Source organism: Cladophialophora psammophila, assembly GCF_000585535.1.
Source record: "Cladophialophora psammophila CBS 110553 chromosome Unknown aczJe-supercont1.18, whole genome shotgun sequence".
In the NCBI taxonomy this organism is placed as follows: Eukaryota; Fungi; Ascomycota; class Eurotiomycetes; order Chaetothyriales; family Herpotrichiellaceae; genus Cladophialophora; species Cladophialophora psammophila.
Window position 1 is genome coordinate 300064 of NW_006912939.1, and position 19491 is coordinate 319554.

At 51.2% G+C, this 19491-nt stretch overlaps 6 protein-coding genes across 6 annotated transcripts; 2 read left to right on the forward strand and 4 right to left on the reverse strand.

Annotated features, from left to right (window-relative positions):
• Positions 1-2411: 2411 nt before the first annotated feature.
• On the reverse strand, positions 2412-4458 carry A1O5_10027 (nucleolar GTP-binding protein; the record flags this gene model as incomplete). The annotated part of the gene is made up of 2 exons (XM_007750605.1): positions 2412-4267; positions 4329-4458. 2 exons carry the CDS (start codon positions 4456-4458, stop codon positions 2412-2414), a joined length of 1986 nt encoding a protein of 661 aa, XP_007748795.1.
• A 359-nt stretch (positions 4459-4817) lies between these two features.
• On the forward strand, positions 4818-5429 carry A1O5_10028 (uncharacterized protein; the record flags this gene model as incomplete). Its single annotated transcript, XM_007750606.1, has 1 exon — positions 4818-5429. One exon carries the CDS (start codon positions 4818-4820, stop codon positions 5427-5429), a length of 612 nt encoding a protein of 203 aa, XP_007748796.1.
• A 17-nt stretch (positions 5430-5446) lies between these two features.
• A1O5_10029 (dihydroorotate dehydrogenase (fumarate)) lies at positions 5447-7324 on the reverse strand (the record flags this gene model as incomplete). The annotated part of the gene is made up of 1 exon (XM_007750607.1): positions 5447-7324. The coding sequence occupies one exon, from the start codon at positions 7322-7324 to the stop codon at positions 5447-5449; it is 1878 nt and encodes a 625-aa protein (XP_007748797.1).
• A 2935-nt stretch (positions 7325-10259) lies between these two features.
• Positions 10260-11420, forward strand: A1O5_10030 (uncharacterized protein; the record flags this gene model as incomplete). Its single annotated transcript, XM_007750608.1, has 1 exon — positions 10260-11420. The coding sequence occupies one exon, from the start codon at positions 10260-10262 to the stop codon at positions 11418-11420; it is 1161 nt and encodes a 386-aa protein (XP_007748798.1).
• Positions 11421-14246: 2826 nt separating this feature from the next.
• On the reverse strand, positions 14247-16496 carry A1O5_10031 (uncharacterized protein; the record flags this gene model as incomplete). The annotated part of the gene is made up of 1 exon (XM_007750609.1): positions 14247-16496. One exon carries the CDS (start codon positions 16494-16496, stop codon positions 14247-14249), a length of 2250 nt encoding a protein of 749 aa, XP_007748799.1.
• Positions 16497-18135: 1639 nt separating this feature from the next.
• Positions 18136-19483, reverse strand: A1O5_10032 (uncharacterized protein; the record flags this gene model as incomplete). Its single annotated transcript, XM_007750610.1, has 2 exons — positions 18136-19176; positions 19229-19483. 2 exons carry the CDS (start codon positions 19481-19483, stop codon positions 18136-18138), a joined length of 1296 nt encoding a protein of 431 aa, XP_007748800.1.
• Between the last annotated feature and the right edge of the window lie 8 nt (positions 19484-19491).

The window sequence follows — 19491 nt, forward strand, 5'->3', positions numbered from 1 at the left end:
TGTAGCTTGGAGAGGACTGCTCAGTCCAGATGGAGGGGTGTAGCATACCGGTAAGAGAGTGGCGTCCGCAGACTGCAAGATGCCAACGGGAGTCGTCGTCGATGCAGCATCTATGATTGACCAATATGCGTCCTAAGGTGCATGAATGTCTCGGCTAGTAACTCAAATCAGCCCTATGTCAACTCTGCTCGGAATAGACAATACCATTTTTACCCCATACCCCGACATCATACCTCTCTGCTGGCGGACGAGAAGGCATTGACCCTACGACTACCCTAGATCATCGAGATCAAATAATGGGAGACAGAGGTTTATATAAGAGCAGCCGTTGTTGGAGCTTCCTGAGTTGACTCTATATCTCGCCCCATTCTTTGGAATTAGATACCATGATGGTAATGTTAGAGAAAATGAATATAATATACCGCCAATAACAACGCGAGGAACGCTTCGGGTCCAAGCCACGGACTCCGATGTCAAATGAGAGGACTGTAAAGGCAAAACCATAAAATCACCAGCGGACTTTCTCAACTCTATATGCGCTGGTAAATGCTACGACGCCTTAGATCATGGGTCTTGTGTAACAGTACATCTTCTCTTACATTCGAACCCAAGGTGGCCTATACTGTACCCGGTTGTAATGCTGTCTCAATTTTCAAATTATATCATTGCCGGAATAACCTAGCTATGCGTCTGCAGAATGAGGGCTTTAGTTGGCCTATTTGAACAATAATAGAGCCAATCTCGCTCCTTCTATCTGCCCTGCCCATTGAACAAGATCAGACCTCAAAGGCCGACACTGTCTCATCTTTGACATTGCATTTGCCGCGGTCTTTGTCGCGCGACTGGGAGGGTTGCGGTGGCCAAAGGGGGGTCTGAGCCTCGTTCGGCTGAATAGCAGCCATGCCCCGATCGTGTCCAGCGTCGGAAAGCGGCTGGATTATGTGCGCAACGGGCATCGACAACTCTAAATATAATGATTCAAGGATGCGCTTCCTGACGCACCATCCTTGGGGCTTTCCGAGCACAGTGTACCTGTGTACTTAATAAGGTGCCTTCAACATGCTAAGATGCACTAAATTCATAACGAGGAGCTCCTCATTGGTCAGTCGAGGAACGATTCCACTTCTTGAAGCACCTCCGCCTCTTTGAGGAGCTTCCTCCTCGGGATCGTTTCTTGGAAGCGTTGAACGAATGGTTTCCTGAGAGCCGTCCAACTAGTTGGCACCAAGTTAAACATCAAGCTTCAAAGTTTCGACAAGCCACTCTCTGTGATGGTCATAATCGAAGCACAGATCATCCCAAGGAAAGCTTCGTGAGATCAAGTGCGAAGAAAACTGAAGCGCAGTCATAGTTGAAGTAGAGTGCGGCAGATTCGACAGTTGGTGTCTCGACAAAAGCATCTTTGGATGTTTCTGGATGAGTTGAGGGGAATACTACGGCTGCTTAGGTTTCCCTTGGTGGAGTGTTGAACCAGTTTGGAATCAAAACTTGGTTACAGGTTCATCTAGAGTCAAAGGCGTGAACAAAGGTATCACAATGCCAAGACATAATGCGCTAGGCCCAAATGGAATAGAAAAATACGATAGGGCAATGAAATGAGACGTAAAAGTGTCTAAGAACTAACTTTGAATTGCTTTGAACTAGCTAAATAGTGTGGCCTACGCGGCTGCTTTTATGGCCATAATTACTAGTGTCTTGGCATATTTCACAGAAGGAGCGTTCGCAACGGAGTTTACCGTGTAGACTACGAGGTAGTGTCTCTGGCGAAACACCGTTGAAGAAGTCAGAGGCATCTCCCAAGGCCTGGTGCTATTACAAAGGAGTGAAAGTGCAAATCTAAGCTGCAGTGGTAGACGAAGCCATGGAACCCAACATACTAAAACGTTTCGAGTTGATGACCCGGTAATACGGAGTAAAGGTTGCCGATCATGTTGGTGGCTGAGAAATCCACTCGGGATCAGTCCACTTCTTTTACCGAGTCGTGTTGGGTAGATGATTAATATTCCAAGTTCAACTCCGTTGCTAAGCACAGCCGAGTCGAACAAATGCTTCAACGACAAAGGGAGTGCCAGCTAGAAACGGGACAAGCAAGAGAACAGGCACGGGACACACCACACATCAAGTCTTGCAACTCATCAAAAACGAGAGACGACAGACATGGGTGACAGCCATCCTGGTCACTCCTTGTACGGCAACAGCCAAAAAATATTCTCTTTGGAAAAAGAACAGGGATCTTTTCTTGGCCACGAGGATGCCGATCAATGTCATGGAACTTTCTCAACCAGTAACTCCTTGTCTTAAACCTCGTTGCATCTTCATTGTGCGATTGACAATTCGACAACGCCGGGTCATAAACCAGAACGGCTAGCGCCGAATCAATACCACTTCCAGAACTCTCCCTTTTCGTTCAATCATCTCGATCGCGTCTTGCCCATCTTCCTCTTGCCCTTGATCAAATGAGCTGGTAACGAAGCCGTCTCGTGTCGATCTGCCTCGCCCTGTCTGGCCATACGGTTCATCTTCCGCTGACTCAGCTTCGCCATACGCTCTGCTTTGTCCCGCTTCACAGGATCCGTGACCCCTGTTGCACTCATGCCCAGTCCATCAGTGAGCCTGTTGGTCTTCGGGGTTCTGGACAGAGACTTCGCCAGTCTCGCAGAGGCTGTTTCGTCGAGCTCCATTTGGTCGCCGGCAACTGAAACAGGCCTGGCGTTGCGAATTTCTGCTCTCGCTCGGCCAGCAGGTGCGGGTGCGTCAAGGCCGATCGAGGTGAAATGCTTCTCCATTTGCCCAAGTGTCCTCGTCTTCTTCGCCCGTGGTATCTGAGCTTTGTTCTTCAAACTCTTCTTCATGCGTGCCTCGTTCATCATGAGCGTCCTCTTGTTGCGGATAAGGTCTGCTTTCATGCGAATTTCTGCGTCATCTTCATCTTCCATGCTGTCACTCTCGTCGTAGAAACCTTCTGCCGTCAACTTCTCCTCCTCAGCTTCCAGCTCCGCGAGTCTCTGCTCAATATCCGGGTCGACATAGTCAGCAATGTTCTTGCCATTGAAGAATTCGGGAATCTTATCATGATTCCATTCCGGAATGGCGAGATCGTAGAATTTCTTCAGATCAATGTTGTAGACGCCTGCACCTCCATTTTCTTCCTCAATGTCACGCTCTAATTTTCGTTTTTCTGGATCTGATTTATCGTACTTCTTGTGCGTGCCATTTCTGACGGCTTCTGGGATGTGAGTCTCGATCACAGTGCCTTCCAAGGGTCTGGCCACATGTATTCTGGCCATGAGATCACCCAGGCGGCCTGTTGGCGCATCTGCGGTGGCAGATTGTGCCGCTTGTCCAGCCTTTAGTTTCGCCGCCACACGGTCTGCAATCAATCGATCACAAACTGTGTTTTTTACCTCTTGAACGCCTTCGTTTGTGACGCACGACAATTGAAGAAGCTCAGTGTTGGAGTTTTGGGTCAGCAAATCCTTCAATTGTTGCTGGGTTTCAGGGTCCAAGTCCTCCGGCTTCATGACGTCGGTCTTGTTCACCACAATGAAGACAAGCTTGTTGGCAAAAAGTGGTTTAATTGAGTTGAAAAGCGCCATCTGCGCGGAGACTGAGTAGCCGCACTGTTCTGACAGATCCATAAAGTACAGAATGGCGGATCTTAAATGCGCGATTGCTGTAATGGATTGCATTTCGATTGTGTTCATCTCCTCAAGTGGGTGATCGAGAATACCGGGTGTGTCAATAGCTTGAAATCTGAGATATTTGTAGTCGAAATGTCCAACAAAGAGCGATTTGGTGGTGAAAGCATAGGGTTGAACGTCAACATCGGCTCGAGTGATTGACTTTAAGAAACTGGATTTCCCAACGTTCGGATAACCGCAGATGAGAAGTGTTCGAGTATTTGGGTCGATGCTTGGGAGGCGCCCGAGGTGTTGTCGCACCTGCTCCAGATACACGAGAGGGTCTTTCAGTCTCTTGCAGATTGTGGCCATTCGACCTAAAGCGGCCCGCTTGAGGGATTTGCATTGAAACAATGACTGGGCATACTTGAGGAGCCTGACATAGTCCCGGGACACAGTTTCTATCAGCCTTTTGGCAGTAGATAGCGTGCCCAGAGCAATTTTGAAATGGTCGGCATCGTAAAGGGTGTTGAGGAGGTCTTTGTGGAAAGGATGAATGTCTTGGAGTCGAGGAAATCCTTCGAGGATAGCTTGCAGCTTTTCGCAGAACGTTTCGGAGGTGAACTTGACTTTTCGCGTATAGAAACCTGTAAATTTGTCTTAGCCGGGCTCTCTCCTCCCCACACAAACCATCAACATGGTACAAACCTCTAATTCTGCTAATTTTGAAACCCGCACGAATCTGAGTAGGCAGCCGCCGCTGGGTCCGGCTGAGGACGATGTCAATGAATTCTTGGGAGGTTGGGACCGGTGCAATATCCTTCCAAGTCGTCTTCATCTTGAAGGTAAGCGCTCAAGGCGGCGATGAGAGGGGAGAAAGAGGTCGTGAGAGTTGCAGATGTTCGAACGCGGGCGGCACAAAATTTCGCAAACTCGAAATTCGCTTATCGCTTATCGGTGAAAAGGCAACTTTGCCGAATGCCAAGATGTTGACCAGACGTTCTCCCATTGGCCAGACCACGGCTGAGTCACGAAAAGCTCTTGAGGTGAGTCTCGAACTGTCTCCTAGCTTAGGTGCTTGTACTTGGTAGAGCGGTTGCAAACGGTTATCTAACTTCTTAATGATGTTACCCAAGTGTCTTTTTTTTTGTGACCTTCCGTCTTATGTTCTCCCCAACTCCATCGAAGCCGTAAAAGATGAAGAAAACCACACGTCCAGAATTTCCGGTCCCTGCGTCGCCTATAGCCACTGCTCGCTTGCTCCTTCGACCCATCCAACAATCAGATCTAGAAGACTTTCATGTCCTTCGCACAGAGATTGAAGTAATGAAGTGGACTTCGACCGGGAAAGTCGACATTGATAAGGAGGCCACACAAGTCTGGATGAACAGATATCTTCCGCCAAACGATGCCACCACTTTCAACTTTGCCATTGAGGAGCGTGCGAGCCCCGGCAAGGCAATCGGTGTGTTGGGCTGTCATATCTCGGAACCACCCGAGTGTGGTTATATGTTGCGCACAGAGTTCTGGCGTCGAGGTTATGCTACAGAAGCACTTCAGCGATGGCTTCAAGCTTGGTGGGAGTTGCCTCGAAAAGAAATGATGATCGAAGAGGAAGACGTGGGATCGGGGCCCGATGATGGAATTACAACGGTGCCCGAGGTCCTCAGGGCAGATATAGATGGCAGAAACGTTGCAAGCGCCAAAATCTTGGCTAAATGTGGATTTCGCCCGGTGTCGGAGGAGTTGATTGAAGAGGATTGCATAGCCATCAAACTGATCACTTTCGAACTCGCTCGGCCAGAATAGGGTTCAGAATCACCACTCTATTTTTGGGCCTTCGCGCGCTTTTCTTCGTCCTGCCGTTTCATTTCTTTCCGCATCTCGTCCTTGATTCGTGATATCGTACCAATGCCTCCGTACACCAAGGCAGTATAAACCATGGCCACGTTGGCTCCCGCGTTGAGGACGTCGAGAGCTTGTTTGCCGTTGGTGATTCCTCCAGTTGCAAAAATTACCTTCGGTTGATCGACGGATTCCAGGTGTGCTGGACCAGATTCAAGTCGGTCGATGGCGTCACGCTGTGCCCGAGGAGGAAGTCGCTCAATGGCTTCTTGAATTGACTTCAGCTGCTTTTTTTCTTCCACCAAACGTACCTCTGGATCAAGTGCGGGTGCTTCTTCGACCTCGGCGGTTCCTGTCTCCGCCTGTGGCATGTCATATTGGCGTTCTGTTGGAGGGTTGATCAGAGGTCGCTCCTCCGGGCCACGCTGTTCAAGCATGCCAGAAACGGGCACAACACTAGTCTCTACGGATGCCGTGATTTTGTCAGAGCCCGAGGTGGGTTCGCTGGCAGGGCTGGGCTCTTGAGAGCTGGATTCCAGAGCGGCCTTGATCCGATCCGCTTCAGCTTCCAGGGCCCCTTTCCTCCTCGTCGAAGTGTTTGACCTATCGACCGACGCAGGCTTCTCTGCCAAAAGCTTTCTGTACTTTTTCACCAAATCAACCGTTTTGTCAAAGAGATGGGGCCCAGAAAACCCTCCCTGTTCAAGCATATTTTCTTGCTCGCGCCGAGATAGGTCTTTCAAGTGAGGAAGAGGCTCGGGTCGACGATTGGTAGTGTTGCCCACGATGACTCCATCCACACCGGCAGCCCAGACCGCGTCACATATTCCCGTGATCTCCGACTCTGAATCCTCGTCCGGGCTCACTTTAACCATCACATATGGCCGCGTTCGCCTCTCTACAGATCTAGCTGCATTTACTACCCCACTCAGAATCTTTTGCAGCTTATCAGACTGTTGCAGTGAGCGAAGACCAGGAGTATTGGGACTGGAAACGTTGACGACTAGGATATCAGCATACGGCCCAAGTTTGTCAACACAGTAAACGTAGTCGTTGGTGACAGCCTCGACGTCATTCTCGGGAGTGAACTTATTCTTGGCAATGTTCACGGCGAGCAATTTGCCTGGGATCAAGCTGCCTGGAGGGACGCCTGCGATGCCATCAAGCACAGCCTTTTCCGCAATCTCATCATCACCAAGGCCAAGGGAGTGGGCAAACTTTCTCACCCGATTTCGTAGTCTCATGGCCACATGGTCGGCACCTTCGGAATTTAATCCATACCTGTTGATCATAGCTTGTTGTGAAGTCAAACGGAAAACTCGAGGTTTTGCATTTCCCTCTTGCGGCAACGGAGTCGTTCCTCCAATCTCGACGATTGCGGGACCGATGTCAAACAGCACGTCCGGGATGTCGGCATGCTTGTCTATACCTGCAGAAGTGGCAATTGGATTCCGGAGACGTTGCCCGAAGACCTCGACTTCAAGATCATGCTTCTGATCGGGATCCCCTCGTTCACGTGGATGGAGGCCGAGCTCCCAGAGTGATTTGAGAATTGCATTGCCAGCGTGGTGGGCATCTTCGGGATCTCGATATACCAGCCTCAGAGCTGGAATGACAACGTAACGATGAATGCTTGCTCGAGTGTCGGTGACATAGAAGTAGATGATGCCGAGGCCGAAAACAAGCGTGGCGCCGTAGAGTACATCGACCAGTCGAGACGTAAATGTTGGTTTCTCTTCAGAGGTGGAAGCATGTCTACGAACTGAAGGATTAGAGATTCGAGGACGGATGAGTGATGAATGAGCTGGTAAACGAGGTCGCGGAGCTCTCAGGAGAAACTTCGTAGCTGATTGTCTCATGATTGACTTGGCAACGACACCATGGGCGTCGGAGAGAGTGTTGAAATTGTCAATCAGAAAAAGTCAGTTATTTGAGAGAGAGTCACTTCCCAGGTCGTTCGGGTCAGGACATTTTCGTACAGGAGATTGAAGTCGTTCACGACAGAAAAGGAGCTTCGAAAATTCAAGCTGTCGGAAGATGCTGTAATAAAAAAACTGGCCGACGCTGATTGGCCACGTGCCTGATCTCGTCAGACCTGCCTTTCTGAAACTCGACTTCCAGCACCACTAGTACGCGAGATATTTTAATGAACGCGTTTTTTTCTTTTCTTGAAGCTGCGAAATTGGATGGTGTGTACTCGTTACAAGTATAAGTACGGAGTATGTCTCTAGCTCCCACCTCTAATCCCGTGTCTCTGCTTCACCCCCAAAAAGGTCCCCTGACAATTCAGCCAGTATGTGCCCGTCTTCCTAACTCTTTGTTTCCCTGTGGCCTCCTTGAGAACGAAGATAGCGACTATTATGAACCCGAGGAGCAGCCCTGGGTTTCAGCTGAGGTTGTAGTTTCTTCCTTCTTCTTTGTTGCCAACAATGCCATGTTATGCAGCCTCGGTCACAACAGCGCAGACCCGCCGGGATTCGATTTAAGGTGGTACAAGGGCACTCAGCGCCACTGCAGAATATCAATGCAACTCATTCTGCGGGCAAGACATGCAGCTCCCACCCTCAACATCTCTGCAAAATCCAAAGCGAAATGAAGGTAAACTCTACTAGATTCGTCGGGCTATTGAGCACCTCGTAATGGTCGACCCAAGGCGCCATCGCTCTTCCATCTAGGCCAAAGCGTATGGCCCAAGTGAGGACTCATACAGGCTCTGAGTTTGATGAGAACAAGGCATGGCGTAGCGAGCATGTGAAGCAGATCGAGTGTACGAAAGAGCATGCTAAGCCACTGAGCTTTTCCAGTTGAAAACGACCATGTTCAGCAAAACTGCAGAGTCATTATGCCCATTAGAAATGAATATGTTGCTGATCGAGTATACCAGAGGATCAGGAACGCCGACCAATTTGATACCACTACCGGAACACAAATACTTAGGAGGTACATTTTGGTCTGACGCTTCTTGTCACAATTCAAAACTTGAAGGTTCCCTTCCACAGAGCAGCGACCAACGACCCGGCACTAGCCGGGCGCTCAGGTGACAACTTTGGAAGGACGATGACCATGTTTCAAAAGCGTGCTAGATCAGAGGATAAACGTCATCTCCTCGACAGACAACCGCAGAATGTCAAAGAGCCCGAAATTTTTCAATTGAAGGCGCGCTTTGCAATTGAATCGAGATCTATATGATTGCAAAGCGGCCTCGGAGCCTGCGGGCAATCGGCAATCCGGAGAGGCATGTGCTAAGCTGGTCCACTCTGCTACAGTCACTGAAAATATTCTGGCGCAATTTTGAATCTCAGTTGATATGTGCGCAAATGGGAATGCGGACCAGACTGCTATTTGCATGGAGTAACGAACCGCGCAGAAGGCATTTTAACAAGTACAAGCACGCACATACCGACAATTATGTGTGGGCTTACTCTTAATGGTTCGTCTGTAACATGATCAGTTGATCCTGCGGGGTGGATGTTTGCCACAATTTCCAACCTGTTCGACTTCCAAGATCCCGGTCATGAGGAGCCCGAACATCATACCACGACTGACGAGGTCCAGGTCTTGGTCTTCTTGGACGAGGCTCGTATGTCCTCTTCCAAGCCCGCAGGTCATTGGCTGACAGCCGCCACCAAGAGCCTAGCACTTTCTATGATGCCTCGGCAACTTACTGGAATCGAGAACCGCAAGAATACGGATACGCGGGCTCAGTCTGGGCAGAAGCGAATCGGAGCCAGTTGGTGAAGAACATGAGACGGTCGTATGTCTAAATTTACCCCGGATTTAGGTGAGAAGACTGCATAGGACCTCATGCGATTTACCATAATGCTCCAGCTGATCTGCGATCGCGTGACTCTTCCCAAGGAAGTGCAAAGCATCTTTCGAGAGCAAGGCAGATTCCTGTCTCATGCTTTGCATGCAATACATATATATAAAACAGGAGGTGTCTTTGGCTCGAGGTGAATTCGGGGCGCAAAGCACACTTAATTGCTTTGTTATATGCATGTCTCAGCGTCAACAATCTTACATAACCTCACCGCAATTTTCGCCAGTCCCTCAGACTTTTCCCGAACCAAACAAACGTGCAAACCGTGGATAAGGCGATACACGACGCGTTTCCGGGCCTCAGGCAGCCCCGAATTTCTGACGCACAACTTCCAAAAGCAGTCCGAGGAGCAAAGCAGCCGTCTAACGCTGACGCAGCACTCCACATCAGCAAAAGTCTCAGCCACCATCTGGCGGAGGCGCCTTCACAGGCCTGAGGATTTCGAGTTTCCAGGTGCGCTCAGCCTTCCGTCTGCATCCGAGACGGCCGAGCCAACCGTCAACGTTCCGGCAACCAAAACACCGGGACCCCTTTTTTCAGCGTTTATCCACAATTATTACGATCCTGAGTCCTTGACGCCCTTTATATTGTAAAAGGTCAGTCAGGGTCACGTTGCTGTTATATCCCTCAGTCAGCCCCAAGTCTCCAGGAACCGTCCCCCTTTCGAATTTGTTCTCTTTCCCCAGATTTTTCCAAGACACTGAAGAGATCGAATTCAGCCTTCACACCCACAGTCGCAAAATGGCTGACGCCGACTTGCTCCCTTCCTATAATGCGTTGTTCCCGGAGGAAGAGGCTAACATCGTCGTCAATGGCCGAAGACGCTACACGACCATCACTCTACGTGAGATCTACTATCCCGGCGGGTGTCCGTGTCATCCCAAGGAGAAGAAACTGTCCAAAAAGCGAAAGTCAAAACAAGAACCTCCGCGACCGCCGAATACATTCGAGCCAGATCCGCTGCACGACTGCCTATGGCTAGGACACGCCCGACCGACCATTGCCGAACGGTCAGCGAGTCAGAGCAGCGAGAGTTCGAGTCGGTCGACCAGCAGCGACAACAGCAGCAGCAGCAGCAGCAGCAGCAGCAGCTCTTCAAATTCGACGAACACGAACAGTTCCAACACGAGTGGCACGGCCCCGTCCGCCGATTCGAAATCCTCAAAAGCACGACCTTGGGACTGGTTTGCCCGCAGAACCTCGATCTGAGCGTCGTCGATGTCGATGCCGGGATCGTCCATAGGGGCCCTCCCGCCGATCTCTCGACGCTACCGACTTCCCGTCATGAACCGGTGTTTGTGACCAGTGACATGAAGTGGTGGAAGCAGAAGCCATTTCTTCCGCCTTCGTTTCAGATCTTCCCTGGCGCTGCCCACCAGCGGCACCCGCAGCACAAGTGGCTGCGAGGGAGGGAAGTTCCTCCGCCGGGAAGCGAGGTCAGTGGGCTGCCGCCGACGCCTCCGCACGAAACAGTCAACCATATCTACGCCAACCCTAGCGCAGAGCCTGTCGATGTCCTCAGGAGAACCAACTCCAAAAAGGACGAACCATACCCTTTAGCGGAGATCAAGTACCAGGGCTGGCAAGGCTTCACTCGCATGTCCATCTCACTGACCGTCTACAACATCACTCCCGACATGCACTACTCTCCCTCGGCGCCGCAAGAACTCCACCACGCCACCCCCGACACCCGGTCCCAATATACCATCGCCCGGCGCGGCTGGAAGCGCGAGTACATCTTGACCAGCTCCTCGTTATCATCGCCGAGCTACAAATGGCATTCGCCTCCAAGCCACAACAGCCAGGTCCTTTCGATGCCGGCCGTGGACGACGGCTTTGACCTGGCGAATGGGAATCTCCTGCTGGAAGACTCAAAGGGGACCCTCGTGGCCGTGTACAAGCAACGACGGGACCATCAGGTCTTGGGCGCCTTGACGGTGTTTCTGGCCAATGTCGCCGGCGGACCAAGCGTCGGGAACCACATGAGTGGGAACGGGAATGGACACGGACATGGACATGGGAATGGAAATGCAGGGCACCACGAGGAGAGAATCCCTCTCGAGGTCGTCGTGACCAGCTGTCTGGCCGTCGTGGTGTACGAGCGGGTCGGGTGGCAAAATCTCTTGGGCCATTGACTTGAGCCATCAAGAGTTGTTTGGCTGGAATAATTTATGTTCTTTCTTTTTTTGATGACCAAACCGCATTGACGACACCGGAAAGGGTGGACTTTACACAGGTCCCCCAAGGCGTTGCTTGGGCCGTTGGACGTTTGTTTTTCATGTACATATTTACATACTTCGATCCGCACATGCATAGCGTGGCATGGCATTTTGCCTAGGATGGCTCAAAGGCACCGTGTGGGCACAGCACGGCACAGCACAGCAAGGAAAGGCACAGAACAGCACAGCACAGCACTGCGCCAGGGCAGGAAGTAGCATATTTAGGGGCCACATGCATGCATAATGGCATTTGTGTACCTCGTATCCACCCACGCACCCACCCACTTCGGCTTAGCGTTGGCATCAGCATCGACATTGGCATCATCTGTCAGCAAAACCCGCCGGGCATTTCCACCACATTCGCAACTTATTTCCCCATCCCGATCCCCATCCGCATCTCCTGTGATTTCCTCGGTACATGTACTGCCCATGACGGGAAAAGGCATCGGCTTACATAGTATTCTTACGAAAGATGCCCGATTGCTTGGTGCCTAATGCCTAGCGCCTGGTGTGGTGCTTGATGCCTGAAGCCCGATGCACTAGGCCCGTGCCTGCCTTGCCCTGTCCTTGTGCTTGTACTTGTCTCGTGTGTGCCCTATCGCCGGCCGGATGGGAATCGGTTGGCCCGCCCCGCCGGCACGGTCGGATACACAGGCATAGGACAAGGACAAAGACAAGGAGCAGCAGAGCAGCACGACTACTGTCTCGGCACGCACATACTTGACACACGGCGCAAGACATGGCCACCGTCCCGGTACAGAAACCCACAAGACTCCCGAAAGATGGAGAGCAAGAGAGCAGGAGATGTCGAATGAACCCCCATCTCATATTTGTTTACGACGAAGGTCTGGGCGCATGTACATATTCCTCTTGTTCTATACTTGGTACTTGTGTAGGAAGTACTAAGTAGGTGGAGAAATATTCCATGGCATGCTGTTTCTCAGAAAAGAAGAAAAGGCTATATAGTACATACATATGTACATACATACATACATGCGACAAAAGTATCAAATATCAAGTATAAGGACCTCTATATCCGTAGGTCTGGGAGAACGCACATTTCCCCCTTCTCGCCTCTTTTGACCTTTGACCTTTTAGCGACTTCCTTTCCATTCCTCTCTTCTCCTCTCCTCCAGTCATGTCTTGCTTATGCTCCTCAAACTGTTACTTTGTCTTCCCCTCCCATCTCATCGCTGCTCTTCTTCCGCCAGGTGATCTTATTAGCAGTTTGGGCATACGGAGCGTCAGCAGACAGAGGCATTAATCAATCGATGTTATTTCAGGACGTTTGGTTTCCGCAACCGTGGTGTTGTATAATGACATGCACAAGTGCGAGATCTGTAAACAGTGAGTCAAGATTCTGGTTCCTCCACTGGACCCCTATTTCGAAGATCCGGCTCAACGGAACCAAAAACCAACAAATAAACAGGGGGTCTGAACTCAGATCCGCGTGACATTATTTGCCTGTTGCCGATCGATCCTGAAAATGGCGCACGCAAAAGAAACCACCAACTACGCGCCCTTGCCGTTTGTCGGATCTGAACATGATTCGCATTGAGGATCGAGATATTCCCCAATTCAGATCCTTGAGCATGACACCCTCCATGCCGCGCCTCAATGTTTCAAAAATGGATTCTTTCTAGCCCAGCTTCTCAAGCGTTGCATGCATCCAGCGCCAGCTCAATTGGGACTTGTTGAGGACTGCGCATTCCGATTCCGCGGGTCAAATGCTCGACGGCATTCGTAGTCCGGTTGTCATCTGTAGACTTCCATGTCTGTCACGCCGAAGTATGCCCTCTTCACGTTCTTCCTTCCAGCTCGAGAAAGAGATCAGCCCGATCAATCACGTGCCTTTATGAAGGATACTGGAGGCTCCTGACGACATTTGTCTTGTCAAATAGATATGATAGGGAATGCCAAGTTCGCGTCACCTATTATAGCCACCAGTTCTTGTCTTCAGAAGGTTAACGCAGACGGGTTTGAAGTGTGATTACATGGAGCATGCGGACCAGACCTTTGGTCCGGGTCCAGACAGCGCAGTTGAAGATGCAAGACTAATGCATCCCATACCTCAATCTCCTCAAAATGACTTTGGATAGCCTCCCTGCAATATTGTCTCACGTAGGTGAGTATGTCGTGAAACAGACGAGGCGGATTAGGGTCGACCATTCTGATAGCAAGGGCACGGTGTTGCTTAGATCCCAGAAGCGATTCAAGTTCGGAAGCTCGTGTGGCTGTGTGAAAGCGACGTGTTCTCCATCCGTATCAAGTCTGAAAGTTGCAAGGCTGAACAACGCGGCATACGCCTCGATATGGACCTGGCGACAGACTTCAAGGATGTTGAGATCTGCCGCAGGTTTGACAGCCGGCGCCAATGTGCTCCGATTAGTCTCAAAGTTCTCCAAAAAGATTTCATGGCCAGCCCGGTCCGTTCCAGCTCAGGCTCGGCCTTGAGAAGGAGCCTGGCTAGTGAGGCTCAATGCAAATGGAATTTGAGTGCCGCAGAACTCTGGCATGACGAACGGAGGACGACGGGAGAGGAGGGTCACAGTCGGTGTCGTCAAAACACCACAAATTGATTTACCAGGGCATATCGGAATGCACCTTGTCTGCGCTGCTGATACTGTTGTTCTATCGAGACATCTATCTGCTTCGTGGATAATGATGTTACCCTCCACCAGAGTCCTCTTCATCACAGCCCCTCGGTCTTTGCCATGCGTCAATCTTCTCGTATCGGCCCTTTTACTTCGCCTGCCCAACCCCCATAATACCCTTCAACACCCACAATACAGCCCGTACAAACCATCCAATGATCCCCAACAACCCCATCACCAGCCCCAATATCCTGATAACAAGGGTACTCATCGCAGCAAAGGTGATTAAGTAAAGCAGACTCCTCGCCACGTCCAATACAAATCCACCCGCCGTTTCGCCTTTACTGACGTGAAATTTGACTTTTCCAGTTTTGGAGTACACAAATACCATTGCCCAAAGTCGCCATCCGGTCCTCATCATGAGTTGCGCCATGATCCAAGCTCTTTGGACCATTTCCCTGCCAAAGGTGAGGATACAGGGGTGGTTGCGAATCCACATCATAGCAGCCTGAAGGGGTATGAGAAGCACATCTCCAACGGCAGCATAACTGCCGCAGGCAGTGAGAGACGCAAGACTCGGGACTTGCAGCTCGATGGTCGTGATACTCGCACTACTGACATTGCGGCTTCTCCAAGAGCCATCCTTACTGAAGTTAGAGCAAGACATCACGAACCCAAGAGGTGATGGGACGCGGAGCCGAGACCCTCCGCTTGTGGCACGCTGATATTGAGCGTTTCCACTGCCGCTGCGTGAAGTGACGCCAATCCCCAGAATGGGCAAGCTTGAACTTCTCTGCCTTCTGTGGATTATGGGGCGCGACGCAGAAGCTTTTCGTTGTGAGGGTCCGATGTCACTGAATGCTGCCGTCAGTGTCTCTTTCGTTCTTTTAGGCGATAACAGCTCCATGGCGCTCAATGCTGCAGATACCGCGTCAGGCAACCGTTTGACCGAGTTGTAACGCGCGGATATTGCAGGAAGCGGCGGCTGCATGGACAACTCAACAGGAGCAACTTTGGACAAGGCTACCTGAATATGATTGCCAGACTTGGGTTCCTCTTCCTTTTTTGGCGACCGCTTTAGGACAGACTTGATGGCAGCCAGCTGGGTGAACTTGCCCTTCTCTTCAGTTCCCCCCGCCTTTACCTCTTCCTGTGCTTCTGGTGCACTGGAACTGGTTGAGCTTTGGGCCCCTGACCAAAGACTCTTTGTAGGACTAGTTGCGCGTGTTGGGCTGGGATGTCCGAGGCAACCTTCATGACAATCCAGTTTGCAGCATTCGGGACAACAAATGGTATGATCGCGTTCATCGTCGATTGCGACACTCTTATGTAAGTGAGTCAATATCTCGTGTTGGGCCTGTGAATTTTGTTGTGGAGCTCTGTCTTGGGGTAGTCTTGGAAGCAGGCTTCCTTTAGGATGCAAATACTTAGTACCCTCGCTTGGTTTGTCGACGTTCTTCTGGAGGGCGGACGTAGGGGTGACACTATCGGTATTGTGAAGCTCGACGCCCACGAAGCCATGATTGCAATTGCTGCATTTCCTCATCAGGCCAAGGCCGCCTGGATTCATTTCTGCCTGCTCCAGTTTTATGTCGTTCAACATTGTTGGGCCTTGGAAGGGCTGTAAACGTGATTTTAGGGGTTTCGGAATGAGATTCTTCTCTGCTACGCCGAGGTCTTCTCTTGTCACAATCTCTACGCCCGACGGCATCCATAGACGTCGAGCATCCACGTCTATCGGGTCTGACCGATTGCAGGTAGGCGCGGTCCGGGGTACACCGTAGATCCCTTCTGCTCTTGTGGGCAGTGGAGGACGGGTCATTGCTCTGGGCGTGATCCTTGGTATTGGAATCGACATCATGGTGTCGGTATTCATATTCATGGCAGTGTTCATGATGATGTCTGTACCATCTGACGGAGGCGGTCTCGGGCGGAAACCATATTGGCCACGAGTCATCATCCGTTGATCGGGCGGCTGAGGTCTTGGGCGGAGGCGGAGTGGCCTTAGGGGATGAGGATCGCCGGTGGATATGTCTGTGGCTATGGTAGTGATATTCGGAAACGGGTCGAGACCCGGTCTCGTCCTGCTTGAAACCATCATTTGTCGCGGGGGCGGGACCCTTGGGCCCTCGACTTTTAGACCAGTTGTCCGCATCAATGGCGATAGGCGCCTCGGAGGGTTGTCGTAAATTGGAATTGGCATCACTCTTTCTCCGAGCGGCTTGATGTGTCTCGCTATGGGAATGGCCGGGTATATCGGCCTCGCCGTTCGAAGGTATGGGTACAACAGGTCGCCTCCTCCCGGCCCCTGGGAAGCTGCGATACGCAAGGTTGGAGACTCCGTCATTGACATTGTCGCTTCGTTCTCTCCCTTCGGAGTCGTTGGGTATGGGGTCATGTCCGATGTCGACTGGTATTGGCCATTGTTCGTCGGCAGACATGGTAGTTCTTTTTCGAGTATGTGACGGCCAGAGATGTTTGAGATTTTTGAATTTGGGACGTCTACTTGCTGGTCCGTCCGAGATAATCCTAAAAAAGAATGGTCCGCCGTTTGACTTCCATTCTCTGAACCATCAGTGGGAATCCTCGGTAGAGTTTTCTTGACAGTATGAGGCGGAAACAAGTGTCCTTTTAGATGATCAGGCGCCGAGGAGGAGCGTACCTCGCTGTTGAATTTGGGATGTCTTAGGACGGTGTCCGTACTTTCATTGGTACCTCGCTGAGGATGGCAAACTGGCTCTGCAGTGCCTCTACCCGGAGGACTCCCAACAGGCTTCCGCTTGATTGGTTTGTTGAGTCTTATATTGTCCTGCGAAATAGCTTGTTCAACTCCACTCTGAAGTCTTTCCGCCTTCACGCTAGCTCCCAGGTGATGTTGATGGAATTGGGCTGTCGCTCCAGGGCTGTACGATAGATTAACCGGGTGGTCACTCTGCGTTCTGCCAAGGTCAAGCAATGAGTCTCGTTCTCCCCGGGTCGCAAGTTTTTGCGGAGTCCTCAGGGCATGGTATTGATGCTCTAGAGGTCTATCCGTCGGAAACGTTGAAAGAGGCGTGGGCTCATCTAGATCCAGGCTGATCCATTGGTCACCTCGTTGTCGCCATCGACTCGAGGGAACTTGACGCCCGACTCGGGACAAGTCGTTTTGGTTCCGATCAATTGAGCTACTAGCACTGTGCGATCCTGGTGTAACGACTCCAGTCCGTGGGTTTGCCCCTCGTGCTAGAAGGTAGTCGTCACTGTCGACAACACGATGCATATCCAAGCAAGTGGCAGAACTCTCCCCACGCGGTTGCTTCACCGGTGTGGTGTCCGCCCTGACTTGTTTGACTTCTTGATCTAAACGATTGCCGACAAAGACGATAGTTTTTCGCCTCAACCGGTCTGGGGCAATCGGCGAAGCATCGAGCTCTGGCACAGCCTTCAATGTATGCGACCGAAAACCTCTTTGGGGGGGAGTCTCTCCGTCGAAGAATGGTTCGAATTCACCGCTCCGCTCCGTTGAACGTCGTGCTCGTCGGTCGTTGGGACCGTCAGTGTGGAAAGCCACAGATTGTTTCACGGACTCTCGGTTACAGATAGTTTCATTGTAGCAAAACTTTGTGGTGTGTGGTAACGAACGCTGATTTCGGAGGCGGCCAATTTCTTCTCTATCAGATGATGCCTGCTTCCTGACATTGAATGTTCCTAGTGAGGATGAGACTGTATCGACGAGACGAGATATAAAGGAAGGTAAAACGTCGTCTGAAAAATGTGGATGCTTCACAGGCATCGTGGGAAATGGAGGTGGTTGCTACGACAGGTACTTCATACCATATGCTGGTCTGTGCACCAAGCCTGGTAGTGAGGACGCCGCATCACAAGAGGGATGGTGTCTTGACAGATGGTTGCCATGACGGCGGAGCATCCGTGCAGGGCGTCATGCTGCAGTTGTGGAAGGAACAACTCATACGGATTTTCCCGAGGGCAGGGACTGGGAGCTCTGCAGGAGTCATTCACACACACAAAAAAGGGAATCTCGGATGATGATACATCTATCAAAAGCGACCGCTCTCTCTTCGGTATTTATCAGGCAGGAACTGAGCCCATCTTTGAGGGGCAGTACCAGCAGGCACACTCAATCTCTTGTCTGGACTTGACCCACGCTTTTCTGGGCTCATCATCCTATTCTCGCGGGAAAAATTGGCAGACGCACTTTTCCGGAGGGGGGAGGCAGCATGAGAGTATACCCCAAGACTCCCGCCCTCACCCCCGGTGGCCGTTGGTCGAAAGTTTGGTTGGCGCATTCCAGCCAGAGGTCTCACGGCTGTGCCAGGGTGTGCATTTTGAATTGGTGAACGGAAGTTTGGTGTAGTTGCTCGTTGTCGGAGATTGGTGCCAGATGGTGCTGCATCAGGATCCGCATATTTCGCATAGTTGGGGTTTGGATTTGGTCTGAAACCGCGATTGATGACCACCATGGGCGTGTAGACATCGACCTTGTTGTACTTCTCATCGCGAATTGGGCTGTATGAGGCTTGCTCGCTGAACTGAGTGCCCACATCCCGGTACAAGGGTTGAGTCCGTGGTCTGACGTATTTTGTATCGTACTCGTGCAGTACTTCTTTGGAGATCAAGGCAGAGTCTTTAACCTGCGTCGAGTAGCTTGATTGAAGGAAGAGTAGTTGCGCGGAGAGGAGCAGAGCTACGAACATGGCTGTCGCAATGGTCACGCTGGGTCTAGGATCAGAAGAGAGAGTAGGCAGGAAGAGCCAGTAAACGAGGATATGGCCGGGACTGAAGTAGCAAAACAAGCGTAGAGATATAGGCAAGGGATCCCAGACGGCGACTTCCCAGACATCTCTTGTGGGATCAGGGTGTGCCCTTGACTGTGCTGTCTCTGTCCCAATGATACGTGAAAGAAACTGTAGAGGCGAGGAGGAAATGGGGGAGGAGTCGACTCGGACCCGTTTGGCCGAAGGGGTGCTCGGCACGTCGTCGATGGAAGTTTCGAACAGGCGGTAATGTCTTTTTCGCCAGAAGGTGTAGGCGGCGTTGACGACGCAGAACAAAGTCAGGAAGTGGACAATGAAGGTGGCCTGCGAGAGTTTTAGTCTTCAATTGGTCTTCCATGATCGCGACAGCTTTTACCAGCCAGGTGGTCCAGGCCACTCCGGGGATTTCGCCAAACACATCATCATAACTGGTCGTTTTGGACTTTGAATTGGCTCTTGCGATGATGAAGATGACATTCAACGCAATACCAATAGGCGTGGCCCATTCCTTTTCCAGCTGATCCCAGCCACTGGACTCAAGCTCTTCTGACAGCCACAGGAGGAAGTCGTAGGGGTTGAGGTAGCCCTTGATGCGTTCTGCGAGAGGCTGGCGCCTCACAAACTTGGGCATTGTGTCGG